This window comes from Lithobates pipiens, unplaced genomic scaffold (genome assembly GCF_037356315.1).
Source record: "Lithobates pipiens isolate NorthernLeopardFrog02 unplaced genomic scaffold, aLitPip1_a1.2 Scaffold_22, whole genome shotgun sequence".
Classification (NCBI taxonomy): Eukaryota; Metazoa; Chordata; class Amphibia; order Anura; family Ranidae; genus Lithobates; species Lithobates pipiens.
The window spans coordinates 17,866,409-17,880,735 of NW_027507784.1; the positions used below are offsets into that span (position 1 = coordinate 17,866,409).

Genomic DNA, 14,327 nt, shown 5'->3' on the forward strand with positions numbered 1-14,327 from the left:
TGGAAAATAATGGTGGCCACACAAAATATTTACACTTTGGACCCAGTTTGGACATTTTCACTTAGGGGTGTACTCACTTTTGTTGCCAGTGGTTTAGACATTATTGGCTGTGTGTTGAGTTATTTTGAGGGGACAGCAAATTTACACTGTTATTCAAGCTGTACACTCACTACTTTACATTGTAGAAAAGTTTCATTTCTTCAGTGTTGTCACATGAAAAGATATAATAAAATGTTTTCAAAACTGTGAGGGTGTACTCACTTTTGTGAGATACTGTAGATACATGTACAAGGGAGATTTCCCATATTTACCATTCCCATAGAGGTTCCATTCAGGTGACTGCCATAGAGTGTGTGTTTCCCTCCTATCTCGTCTGTGTATATCATTAGAGGCTGATGTCTCATTGGTTGGCATGGCGTGGCTCTGATTGGTGGGCTTCCCTATTCCTGGTTAAGGACGGGCTACATCTCCAATCCCTATACTTTGCATAAGTCAGCCCCCTTTAATGCAAATCCTTGTGACTATTCTGAGCAGGGGATTAGCTTGACCTTTTCCCGGGAAGTTAAGTATTTTATTGCGGGTTGGCTTCCCTTCATTGGATATCCAAACATGGGATCCTTTGAAGTGAATATGTGTAGAACAATGAGGTTTGGGTTCCATTGTTTAAATATACAAGCCTAGGCACCAAATTGCCTGGTCTAAGCCCCTGTACACACGGTCGGAGATTTCCACAACCAAATCCGTTGGATTTTGCCTGTCGGATTTTGTCCGTCGGATCTTGTCCGAAACTGTTGCATACACACGGTCGGGCCAAGTTGGCGAAAAATCCGATCTTTCAGAACGTGATGACATAATTTCGTTACGACGGGACCACGTTCAGGCTAGTAGCCAGGAGCTTTGATGTAGGAATTTGATCTGAGCATGTGTGGCACTTGGTCCGATGAAAATGCTCTACACATGAGCGGATTAGGTCCGTCCGGCCCAGTTGGTCGGGAAATATTTCCAACATGTTGGAAAATTTGGCTCAGACGGAGATTCAGACGGAATCAGTCTGATGCATACCACACACAGTCGGATTATCCGACGACGCGGTCCGATAAGACGCAATCTGACAGATTAGTCGACCGTGTGTACAAGGGCTAACAGAAACCTCTGTAAAGCAATGTTGCATGCCCTCCATAGATACAAGCTAAATGAAATATATTCTTAATTACAATATTTTACAGCTATTAATGGAGATTAAGGGAGATGTCACATAAACTCATAAGGCAACATTGTGATGATATGTGTGGTTTTAATAACACATGTCAAAAGTTGCAAAATTGCGCCTAGGCATTTAGATTTGTTTTACCCTTAGGCGTGCAGGAGTTAAAACATAGTTAAATGCAGTTTTGAAATCTTGGTTCCTCAAACAGTAAATCAGGGGATTGAGGAGAGGAGGGATCACTGTGTAAAAGACGGACGCCACTTTGTCTCCAACAAATTGATGGTTGGCGCTTGGCCGAAAATAATTATACACAACTGAGAAATAAAATATGAAGACCACTGTCAGATGAGGGGTACACGTAGAGAACACTTTACTTCTGCTGCCTTTAACTTGCATTTTCAGAACAGTTTGAAATATAGAGACATAGGGTAGTAAGGTCAGCATTAGAGTCCCTCCACCAAGGAAAAACCCAAAGACAAAGATGAGCAAAATATTCATGTTGATGTCACTGCAGGAGATCTTAAGCAACTGAGGCAGGTCACAAAAGAAATTTTCTATAATATGTGATCCACAAAATGTTAATCTGAAGGCACAAAGTGTGTGAACTAAAGAATTCAAAACACTGAGAGAGAACACAAAGGACACCAACTGTACACACACTTTCCAACTCATGATCTGCACATAATGCAGGGGCTTACAAATAGCTGTATATCGATCGTAGGACATGACAGCCAACAAAATCACCTCAAAGGCATCAAAGAACATAAAGAAGAAGATTTGGGTTATACAAGCCGTTATTGTAATTTTTCTTTTCTTGGTGTGAAGGTCGGATAACATTCTCGGGACGGTGACTGAGGAACAACAGAGGTCCAAACCGGCCAGGTTCCCGAGGAAGAAATACATAGGAACATGGAGGTGAGAGTCGGTGACTATGAGGACGATGATCAGCAAATTACAGAATAATGTCAGAAGGTAGATGAGAAGGAAAAAGAGAAAAAGGCCGAGCTGAAGAGACGGAAAGTCAGACAATCCGGAAAGAACAAATTCATTTAAAAATGTCTGATTTCCCATGCAAATACTTGATATGCAAAAAAAAAATTTAAAAATGTTCTTGCTACTGTTAACAAAGTTAATTATTATAATTCTTTACCAAAATTCTCAGATATTGGCTGAAGCATCAATGTTACTGTAGGATGTATTAAGAAGAGTATAATTTAGATTGATTATCATTAAATAGACTAAAAAAAAATTTCCTATAGCTTCAGAAACAAAAACTATCATTGTATTTTGTGTCAAAGTCCAGACAGTTCAGTCTTTTTTGAAACGACAAAACACTGCGCTATTCAAGTATGTAAACAGTATATATAAACAGCAGCTAACACAACATCCAGGTATAAAAATGTGACATAATAAATATTTGTGAAAAAGTGTAGCGCTTATTTGTTTTAGAGAATTATGGTACAATTAATACTAATATGACAAGTGCATATATTCACTAAACAGTGTAGACTAATAAACACACCATACACCCTTTGCTGTATGCAATGAACATAGAGAAAAATATGCAAAAAACAAATGTCCAAAAAAAAGGAAAAATGAAAAAATGTGAAACAAGTGAAAAAAGAGTCTCCAAAGTTTCCATGTATGACACGATGAAGTGTAAATGATCCTACACCTTCACCCCAGATGACGTCTGTTCATGACGAAACGCGTCGGGACTTCATTGCAGCCTGAATTTTTATTGAAAAGCGCTTAAATTCTTTGTACACGTGAGTTTAATAAGTTTTTATTAAATTATTTTAATGGAAAAAAACAGAATTACACTATTGTGGTCCCTGCTTCTTTTTATACATATGCTCAATTATCCATGTGGATCCATATGGGTGGAGATATTCTGTGAAGGAAATAGCCACATTTGAAATCCCTCCAGAAAAGTGCAACACCGAAAGAGTTTACTTATATCTACAAGCTTACGTGATCCTCCAAATATAATTTTGAGTAGGATCCATTAAGTCTGGTAAGCCTCCATTTCGTTTGGTGGAGGGCTCACGTGGTGACTGCATGGTCTTTCTATGGAGAAGGTGTAGGATCATTTACACTTCATTGTGTCATACACGGAAACTTTGGAGACTCTTCAGACAGTTCAGTCTGTATGATTAGAACCTCACATTAGGTACAGTAATAGCTTTTTTATCTGAAAGGCCCTGACTGACTGCTCAGTCTCAAAAATTTGTATATTTATTCTTTTTTTTTCCCTCTATATAGAGTTCAATTGGCAGTTGCATCTGCCAACAAGTGAAATCTTAAAGGGGTTGTAAAGGTTCATTTTTTATTTTCTAAATAGGTTCCTTTAAGCTAGTGCATTGTTGGTTCACTTACCTTTTCCTTCGATTTCCCTTCTAAATGTTTTTTTCTTTGTTTTCTTTGTCTGAATTTCTCACTTCCTGTTCCTCCTCAGTAAACTGTCCAGTTATCTGTTCTGGCTGACTAAACAACGCTCGGATGATGGTGTGAAGTTAACTGAGGAGAAACAGGAAGTGAGAAATTCAGACAAAGAAAAAAAACATTTAGAAGGGAAATCAAAGGAAAAGGTAAGTGAACCAACAATGCACTAGCTTAAAGGAACCTATTTATAAAATAAAAAACAAACCTTTACAACCCCTTTAACTTTATGAAATGAGGTAAAGGCTTTCATTCATCGATGTGCAATCAATCTGTGTAAGCCCTTGTACACACGGGTCGGACATTCCAACAACCAAATCCGTCGGATTTTGTCCGTAACTGGTGTTGCGTACACACGGTCGGACAAAGTTGTCGGAAAATCCGATCGTTCGTAACGTGATGACGTTATTTTGTTACGACGGGACTACGTTCAGGCTAGTAGCCAATAGCTTTGGTGTAGGAATTTGATCTGAGCATGCGTGGCACTTTGTCAGATCGGAATTCTCTACACACGATCGGACAATGTCCGATCGGACCATGTTGTCGGAAAAGTTTTATAGCCCAGCTCTCAAACTTGGTCCGTCGGATATTTTCCGACGGAAACAGTCCGATGGAGCCAACACACGGTCAGATTATCCGACAACACGGTCCAATTGGACATTTTCCATCGGAATGTCCGACCGTGTTTACAAGGGCTTAAAGTGTAAAATTTACTTAAACCTGAAATAAAAAAAAAAAAAACAGTCCCTAGGTGTAGTGACTGCATTAGAAACATAGAAACGTTATGGTAGAAAAGGGTTAATCAAGGCCACCCCTTTTTTATTCTAAGTAGCGCACTTCCTGTCCAAGGTGACAGCTCTCATTCACCTTACTATATTAGAACAACAAAAATTGGAAAGAAGGACTACAGAACACCCCCCCCCTCCTCCCCCCAGGGACACTCTAGGGATCTGTTGTCCTCCAGGGTAACTAGAACCAATGTAACTAGATAAGATGGCAGCACAGGAAGAGAACACAAGAAGGTTTTGACTCACAGCGTTTATTAGAAGACCAAAGGGTGTTTGTTGCAGTTGTCAAAAGATAGGCAGACAGCTATGATAACCGAAAGGAAGGAAATAAGGAAAGTGCATTGTTATGGGTCACTTGAGGCATGCTACAATGACTTAACCAATAGTTATAGAATGTGTTGAGCACCATTTAGCATAGTTTGCAGCTTGATGGAACAAGGCCAAGGTATTACTTCCTCCTCTCAATGTGACTTTAATGGTTGACTAAATATAACGTATGAATATTAACAAACTCTATTTTAGTGTGTGTGGATAATTCTTTACAATTGTAATCATCTAAACCAGTGGTCTCCAAACCTTGGCCCTTTGCTTGCTTTTACTCAGCCCTTGGGGCATAATTTTATCCACTGACACCAACAATGGGGCACAATTCCTCCCAGTGACCACCAACAATGGGGCACAATTCCTCTCAATGGCCACCAACAATGGGGCACAATTCCTCCTAATGACCACCAACAATTGGGCACAATTCCTCCCAATGACCACAATGGGGCACAATTTCTCCCAAAGACCACCAACAATTGCGCACAATTCCTCCCAATGACCACCAACAATGGCGCACAATTCCTCTCAATGACCACCAACAATGTGGCACAATTCCTCCCAATGACCACCAACAATGGGGCACAATGGGGCACAATTTCTACCAATGACCACCAACAATGGGCACAATTCCTCCCAAAGACCACCATCAATGGGGCACAATTCCTCTCAATGACCACCAACAGTGCGGCACAATTTTTCTCAATCACCACCAACAATGGGGCACAATTCCTCTCAATGACCACCAACAATGGGGCACAATTCCTCTCAATGACCACCAACAATGGGCCACAATTCCTCTCAATGAACATCAACAATAGGGCACAATTCCTCCCAGTGACCACAATGGGGCACAGTTTCTCCCAAAGACCACCAACAATTGCGCACAATTCCTCCCAATGACTACCAACAATGGCACACAATTCCTCTCAATGACCACCAACAATTGCGCACAATTCCTCCCAATGACCACCAACAATGGGGACAATTCCTCCCAATGACTACCAACAATGGGGCACAATTTCTCCCAATGACCACCATCAATGGGGCACAATTCCTCTCAATGGCCACCAACAATGGGGCACAATTTTTTTCAATCGCCACCAACAATGGGGCACAATTCCTCTCAATGACCACCAACAATGGGGCACAATTCCTCCCAGTAACCCCCAACAATGGGGCACAATTCCTCTCAATGACCACCAACAATGGGTCACAATTCCTCTCAATGAACACCAACAATGGGGCACAATTCCTCCCAATGACCACAATGGGGCACAGTTTCTCCCAAAGACCACCAACAATTGCGCACAATTCCTCCCAATGACTACCAACAATGGCACACAGTTCCTCCCAATGACCACCAACAATGGCACACAATTCCTCTCAATGACCACCAACAATGGGACACAATTTCTCCCAATGACCACCAACAATGGGGCACAATTTCTCCCAATGACCACCAACAATGGGGCACAATTCCTCCCGATGACCACCAACAATGGGGCACAATTTCTCCCAATGACCACCAACAATGGGGCACAATTCCTCCCAATGACCACCATCAATGGGGCACAATTCCTCTCAATGAGCCCCAACAATGGGGAACAATTTTTCTCAATGACCACCAACAATGGGGCACAATTCCTCCCAAAGACCACAAACAATGGGGCACAATTCCTCCCAATGACCACCAACAATGGTGCACAATTCCTCACAATGACCACCAACAATGGCTCACAATTCCTCCCAATGGCCACAAACAATAGGGCACAATCCCCCCCCCCCAATGACACAATGGGGGACAGCTCCTCCCAATGACCCCCAACAATGGGACTACTCCCACTGAAACTAATTATGAAGCATTATTTCTTCCCACTGATGTAGAGACCTTTTCTACTCACAATAGCCACAGTCCTGCCCCCCCCCCCCCCTTAAGTCTTAAGGACAGTAAACTGGTCCTTTGTTTAGAAAGTTGGAGACCCATGAGCCAAACAATTCATATAACGAATAAGAAAGTTAAATCATCGATTTAAATGTAATAATACTTGGTTCATTATTTCAAAATAACTAAGAATACAATCTATTCATGACTCTGAGACCTACAGTATGCATATAACACAAACATAAGTCATTCAACAGACTATTGCCACAAATGAGTATATAAAGTCATTGTAAAGAGTGACATTGGCATAATATTTATTAGCTTTGGCTTGATATAAAATGTGTCTCTTTACTTGCCCAAGATTCAAAAAACAAAACAAAAAGACATATTACCTAAATATAAAATGACACAAACAAAATGATGTGATCCTATGGTTTCAAGTGTTATGAAATAAATTTACTCTAAGCAAGAAAACATATGGATCTTTTTTTAAAAATTTTATGAATTTTTAAACACACTCCGAGAAGAAACCAATAGTATCAATAAAACAAAATCAAATCATATCATCAGGCTGGTACAAATGTTGAGTATATGAGTTTTATTTGCTCCACGTTCATATATTTATAATACAGAAAATTCCCCCTGACATCTACGGAGCACACAGGAGTGTGAATTGGATGTGGGTACATCTGAGATTAATTTAAAGCATAGCTCATTAGGAAAATTATTCTCTACAGAAAATAAAGCGTCACTTGAACTAATTGATCCCTAAGTAAAATAAAAATAAAACAATTGTTTTTTGCTTTAGTACTGTTTTTATTTTACAGATAAATGTTTATCCAGCTATTAAAGTTTGAAATTGAAGATTGCCGTTCTGAATGGAAAGTAGTTGAACAAAATTCTAATAGGCATAAAAAATATATAAACTGAATATACAGTATATATATATATATATATATATATATATATATATATATATATATATATATATATATATATATATATATATATATATATATATATATATATATATATATATATATATATATATATATATATATATATATATATATATATATATATATATATATATATATATATATATATTTATTTTATATATATATATATATATATATATTTTTATATATATATATATATATATATATATATATATATATATATATATATATATATTTTTTTTTTTTTTTATATATTTATATATATATTTTAATATATGTATATATATTTTTTTATATATATATATATATATATATATATATATATATATATATATATATATATATATATATATATATATATATATTATTTATTTATTTTTTCTGAGAGAAAGTTCTGCTTTACATTTTACAACAAAAGACAAATATTCTGTATGTGTATTGCCAAAGATACAGTATCCCACAAAAGTAAGTACACCCCTCACATTTTTCTTCTATCTTTTCATGTGACAACACTGAAGAAATGACACTTTGTCTACAATGTAAAGTAGTGAGTGTACAGCTTGTTTAACGGTGTCAATTTTCTGCCCCTCTCAAAATAACTCAACACACAGCCATTACCACTTTCAGCCCCGGACCATTTTGCTGGCTTAAGACTAGATCGCTTTTTTGCGATTCGGCACTGCGTCGATTTAACTGACAATTGCGTGGTCGTGCGACGTGGCTCCCAAACGAAAATTTATGTCCTTTTTTTTCCCATAAATAGAGCTTTCTTTTGGTGGTATTTGATCACCCCTGCTGTTTTTATTTTTTGCGCTAGAAACAAAAATAGAGCGACAATTTTTGAAGAAAAAAAAAACGCATTTTTTTTTACTTTTTGTTATAATAAATATCCCCCAAAAATATATAAAAAAAACATTATTTTTCCTCAGTTTAGGCCGATACGTATTCTTCTACATATTTTGGTAAAAAAAATCGCAATAAGCGATTATTGATTGGTTTGCGCAAAATTTATAGCGTTTACAAAATAGGGGATAGTTTTATGGCATTTTTATGAATATTTTTTTTTACTAGTAATGGCGGCGATCAACGATTTTTATTGTGACTGCGACATTATGGCGGACACATCGGACATTTTTGACACATTTTTGGGACCAGCAATCAGTGCTATACAAATGCACTGATTCCTGTGTAAATGACACTGGCAGTGAAGGGGTTAACCAGGGGGTGGCAGTATAGGGGTTAAGTGTTCCTAGGGGTGTGTTACTAACTGTGGGGGGCTGGGCTTTGTGTTAGTGAACAGTGATCTCTGCTCCAATCACATGAAGCAGAGATCAGCGTCACTTGTTGCTAGGCAGAACGGGGAGATGCTGTTTACAACGCATCTCCCCGTTTAGCCTCCCCACGAGACGATCGCGGGTATCCCCGCGGCGATCGAGTCCGCGGTACCCGCGACTGGACTCACGGGGTCCCGACTGGCACGCGAGCGCGCCGCCGCCGCCGCCGAGCACGCGATGGCAGGGCAGCATATAGAAATGGACGTACCTGTACGCCAATATGCCTGCCCGTGCCATTCTGCCGACGTACATCGGCGTGCGCCGGTCGGGAACTGGTTAATGTCTAAACCGCTGGCAACAAAAAGGGAGTAAAATATTTACAAAAATGTGATGGGTGTACTCAATTTTGTGAGATAATGTACATCACAGCACCATCCCACACATGTACCTCCTCAATATGAAAGTTGGGTGCGTTGTCAGGTCACATGATCATAATCCCACCATAGAAAGGATGGCCGCTCTTCAGTATTGCACCTTTATTGCAGAACATGTGAGGACGTGTGGGCTGGCCGGGGTTTTCATACAGATTCCACATTTTCACAGCAAAAAAAAAAAAAGAAACATGTTCAGCAACTGGAAATGAAGATTCTGCTTCCAATCAAGCTGCGCCCCAGGCAAACATCTAAATGTGCAGTTGAAATACACAGATAATCTTAATTTCCATTAGTGGTATGTTATGTAACCTCAGCACCACATCCCTGTAGAGGGCAAATCTCATAAAATTGAAAAAGATAAGACTTTAACCACTTGCCTACAGGGTTACATTCACCCCCTTCCTGCCCAGACCAAATTTTTAGCTTCCAGCGCTGTCACACTTTGAATGACAATTGCACGGTCATGCAATGCTGTGCACAAACACATTTTTTATCATTTCTTTGAGACAGATAGAGCTTTTATTTATTTATTTATTTTTTTTGGTGGTATTTAATCACCACTGGGTTTTTTATTTTTTGCTAAACAAAGAAAAGAAAAAGACTAAAAATGTAGCAGATTTTCTTTTCTTTCTTTCTGTTATAAAATGTTGCAAATAAGTAATTTTTCTCCTTCACTGATGTGCACTGATGAGGCAGCACTGATGGGCACTGATAGGCGGAACTGATGAGCACTAATAGGCAGCACTGATGGGTACTGATAGGTGGAACTGATGAGCACTAATAGGCAGCACTGATGGGCACTGATGGGCACTGACAGGTGGAACTGATGAGCACTAATAGGCAGCACTGATGGGCGGCGCTGATGAGCACTAATAGGCAGCACTGATGGGCGGCGCTGATGAGCACTAATAGGCAGCACTGATGGGCACTGATAGATGGCACTGATGGACACTGATAGGCAGAACTGATGAGCCTCAATAGGCAGCACTGATGGGCACTGATAGGCGGCACTGATGAGCACTAATAGGCAGCACTGATGGGCACTGATAGAGGGTACAGATGGGCACTGATAGGCGGCACTAATGAGCACTAATAGGCAGCACTGATGGGCACTTATAGAGGGCACTGATAGAGGGCACTGATAGGTGGCACTGATGAACACTAATAGGCAGCACTGATGGGCACTGATAGGCGGCACTGATGAGCACTAATAGGCAGCACTGATGGGCACTGTTAGAGGGCACTGATAGGCAGCATTGATGAGCACTAATAGGCAGCACTGATGGGAACTGATAGGCGGCGCTGATGAGCACTAATAGGCAGCACTGATGGGCACTTATAGAGGGCACTGATAGGTGGCACTGATGAACACTAATTGGCAGCACTGATGGGCACTGATGAGCACTAATAGGCAGCACTGATGGGCACTGTTAGAGGGCACTGATAGGCGGCACTGATGAGCACTAATAGGCAGCACTTATGGACACTGATAGCCGGTACTCATAGGCACTGATAGGCAGACACCTATATTCTTTACCATTCCACTTTCACACCTCCTCTTGACCACTGTTATCTAACAATGCTCCCCCATTTCTTCACAGCTTCCTTCCACTTAATACAATCATCTACTTGTCCACAGTATTTCCAATGCAGATCAGGAGAGCTATTGATATCATCTCATAGTTTCCACTTTTGTGGTTTGACTTCATCCAATCCTCCCTTTTTGAATATCAGTTCAACCTTGATTTAACACTTGGGTCACTCGTTTAGACCTGGGCATATCATCCCAGCTGTATTACAACATCAGCCTTTTTACAACTCCTGCAACTTTGGTGGAATTGCACCTCCTGTCCAGAGATGGTCCCTTTGTTTTTATAGCTTCAATGCTAATGTACAGTTGTGCTCATAAGTTTGCATACCCTGGCAGAATTGATGATTTCTTGGCCATTTTTCTGAGAAAACGAATGATAACACAAAAACTTTTCTTTCACTCATGGTTGGTGTTTGGCTGAAGCCATTTATTATCAGCCATCTGTGGTTACTCTTTTTAAATCATAACGGCAATACAAACTACCCAAATGACCCTGATGAAAAGTTTACATACCCTGGTGATTTTGGCCTGATAACATGCACACAAGTTGATGCAAAGGGGTTTGAATGGCTATTAAAGGTAACCGTCCTCACCTGTGATCTGCTTTATTGTAATTAGTGTATGTGTATAAAAGGTCAATGAGATTCTGGATTCCTGACAGACCCTTGTATCTTTCATCCAGAGCTGCACTGATGTTTCTGGATTCTGAGTCGTGGGAAAAGCAAAAGAATTGTCAAAGGATCTGCGGGAAAAGGTAGTTGAACTGTTTAAAACAGGAAAGGGATATAAAAAGATATCCAAGGAATTGAGAATGCCAATCAGCAGTGTTCAAACTCTAATCAAAAAGTGGAAAATGAGGGGTTCTGTTGAAAAAGACACACACTTGGCAATTTGCTATGAAGATAAAAAGGGATAAAAAAAAGAAATAAACTTTATGAAAGACTATCCTTTAGTAGAAGTATACTGGAACATGTGGGAACTTCCCAGTTTCGAACTGGCGTTGTGGAAGAACCTGTCCTGAAAAATTGTATGTTAGTACAAATAAAAAAAGTATCACGAACAGTACTCAATTTCTCCAATTTAAAAAAATAAAAGACAAAAGCATCCAGCCCCCCCCCCCCCCATGAAGCATAGGTCCAACATGCATATGTAAATAGTGATTGCACTGCGTGTGAGGTATAACCACAATTGTCAGAGTGAGAGCAATACTTCTAATATTGCATACACACGACCGGACTTTTCAAGGGACTAGGTCCGATTGTCTTTCCAACGGACTTTCGGTGGAGTTCTGACGGACTTGGCCACACACAATCACACCAAAGTCCGACGGATTCGAACGGGATGACGTACGACTGGACTAGAATAAGGAAGTTCATAGCCAGTAGCCGATAGTTGCCCTAGCGTCGGTTTTTGTCCATCAGACTAGCATACACACGAATGGATTTCTCGGACCGGCAGAGTTCCGGTGGAAAAATTTAAAACATGTTCTATTTCTAAAGGTCCGATGGAGCACACACAAGATCGAATTGTCCGACGGACTCGTTCCATCGGACCTTTGCTGCCAAAAAGTCCGGTCGTGTGTACGCGGCATAAGACCCTAATTCATGATTAACTCTCAAAACGAACAACCTGTGAAGTCTTTTAAATCAGCTTTTTCCCACCATTACCCTTCTTCTGGTACTGGAAGAAATGCTGTTTACCCCATGTGCCCTTTATTGCAAAAAGGTTGGCAACCCCATTGTATCTGTGTCACCATGGCAGTGGTCAGGGCCGGTGCTACCACTAGGCAAACTAGGCAGCCGCCTAGGGTGCACACTGCTGCCTAGGGGCGCCCGGCCACTGGTGTTACTACTTTGTTCTCTTTGCAACAAGCAACTAAGTCTCAGCATCAGAAGGCAGCCACCGCTCCGTTCGTACATAATTTCAGAGGTGCAGTGGCGGTGGAGGACTGTGTCTGTGTCCTAACTCCTGAATGAATGGAAGCAAGCAAACATTCATTGATGGGCACGAGTAGGCTGCATTGATGTGCACAGGTGAGGCTACATTGATGGGCGCTGGTGAGGCTGCATTGATGGGTGCTGGTGAGGCTGCATTGATGGGTGCTGGTGAGGCTGCTTTGATGGGCGCTGGTGAGGCTGCATTGATGGGCGCTGGTGAGGCTGCATTGATGGGCACTGTTAAAGCTGCTTTGATGAGCACTGGTGAGGCTGCATTGATGGGCACTGGTGAGGCTGAATTTGATGGTCACTGAAGAGGCTACATTTGATGGTCACTGGTGAGGCTGCATTCATGGGCGCTGGTGAGGATGCATTGATGGGCACTGTTGAAGCTGCTTTGATGAGCACTGGTGAGGCTGCATTGATGGGCACTGGTGAGGCGGCTTTGATGGGTGCTGGTGAGGCTGAATTTGATGGGCGCTGCTGAGGCTGCATTTGATGGGCACTGGTGGGCTGCATTTGATGGGTGCTTTATTAAAAAGGTGGGGTATACATGGGCAGGACAAAGGGGGTGAAGTCTGTTGGCTTTGATTTTTGTTCTTCTCTGTAGGCAATCTGGCCACTTCTGTTTCTTTCATTCTAGTGTCATCCTACTTTAGGTCAACCGGAAATAGCACACCCAAACATTTTATGAAGTCTTGTTGCCATCTAAAGGAAAACAAAGAAAAGTTGTCGGAAAATCCGATCGCTCATAACGTGATGACGTTTGTTCATTATGGCGGGACTACGTTGAGGCTAGTAGCCAATAGCTTTGGTCCCGTAATTTGATCTGAGCATGTCCGATCGGAAATTCTCTACTCATGTTGTCGGAAAATTTTATATCCAGCTCTCAAACTTTGTTGGTCTGACATTCCGACGGAAAAAGTCCGATGTAGCCCACACACAGTCGGATTATCCGACAACGCGGTCCGATCGGACATTTTCTGTCGGAATTTCCGACCATGTGTACAAGGGCTTAGACAATAGAGAGATATTGCAAATCAATAATACACTCACTAATGCCTTTTCACCTGTGTATTTACCACTGCGCTTCCAGCAAATGAACTAAACAGCCACTAAGCAGCCACTTAAAATAATGTGTAATTTCTGTGTATTTGTTCCTATTATAAATAATTGAAACATGTGGCGCTAAACCAAGTGACTATTACACCACGAAATATTATACTACAAAGTGCATCAAATATAGCTCAAAACAATTGTATACATAAATAAAAAAAAATAAAAAATATTAATAGTAAATAAACATTAAATAAAAATAAATAACTTAATCACGTGAATGACGAAACATGTCGGGGCATGGCTACTAGGTAACTGAGAGTGAGCGGAACCATCGGACGGCTCACGTCTATCTTCACCAAGGTGCTGGTGAGGCCAAGGAGCGGTGAGAGATTTAAAGAGTGTGTCTTGCATACCCTGGGTCTGCTAAAAA

The 14,327-nt window shown here is 40.7% G+C and overlaps 1 protein-coding gene across 1 annotated transcript; it reads right to left on the minus strand.

The window, feature by feature from the left end:
* Positions 1 to 286: 286 nt before the first annotated feature.
* Positions 287 to 7,291, minus strand: LOC143925359 (olfactory receptor 8G17-like). Its single transcript, XM_077449928.1, has 2 exons — positions 7,036 to 7,291; positions 287 to 2,393 (listed from the first exon to the last, which is right to left on the minus strand). Exon 2 carries the CDS (start codon positions 2,276 to 2,278, stop codon positions 1,337 to 1,339), a length of 942 nt encoding a protein of 313 aa, XP_077306054.1. The 5' UTR covers positions 2,279 to 2,393; positions 7,036 to 7,291; the 3' UTR covers positions 287 to 1,336.
* Positions 7,292 to 14,327: the final 7,036 nt, after the last annotated feature.

Bases quoted from the DNA above. Each gene is read 5' to 3' on its own strand.
- LOC143925359 (XM_077449928.1), bottom strand. From the start codon at position 2,278: ATGGGAAATCAGACATTTTTAAATGAATTTGTTCTTTCCGGATTGTCT.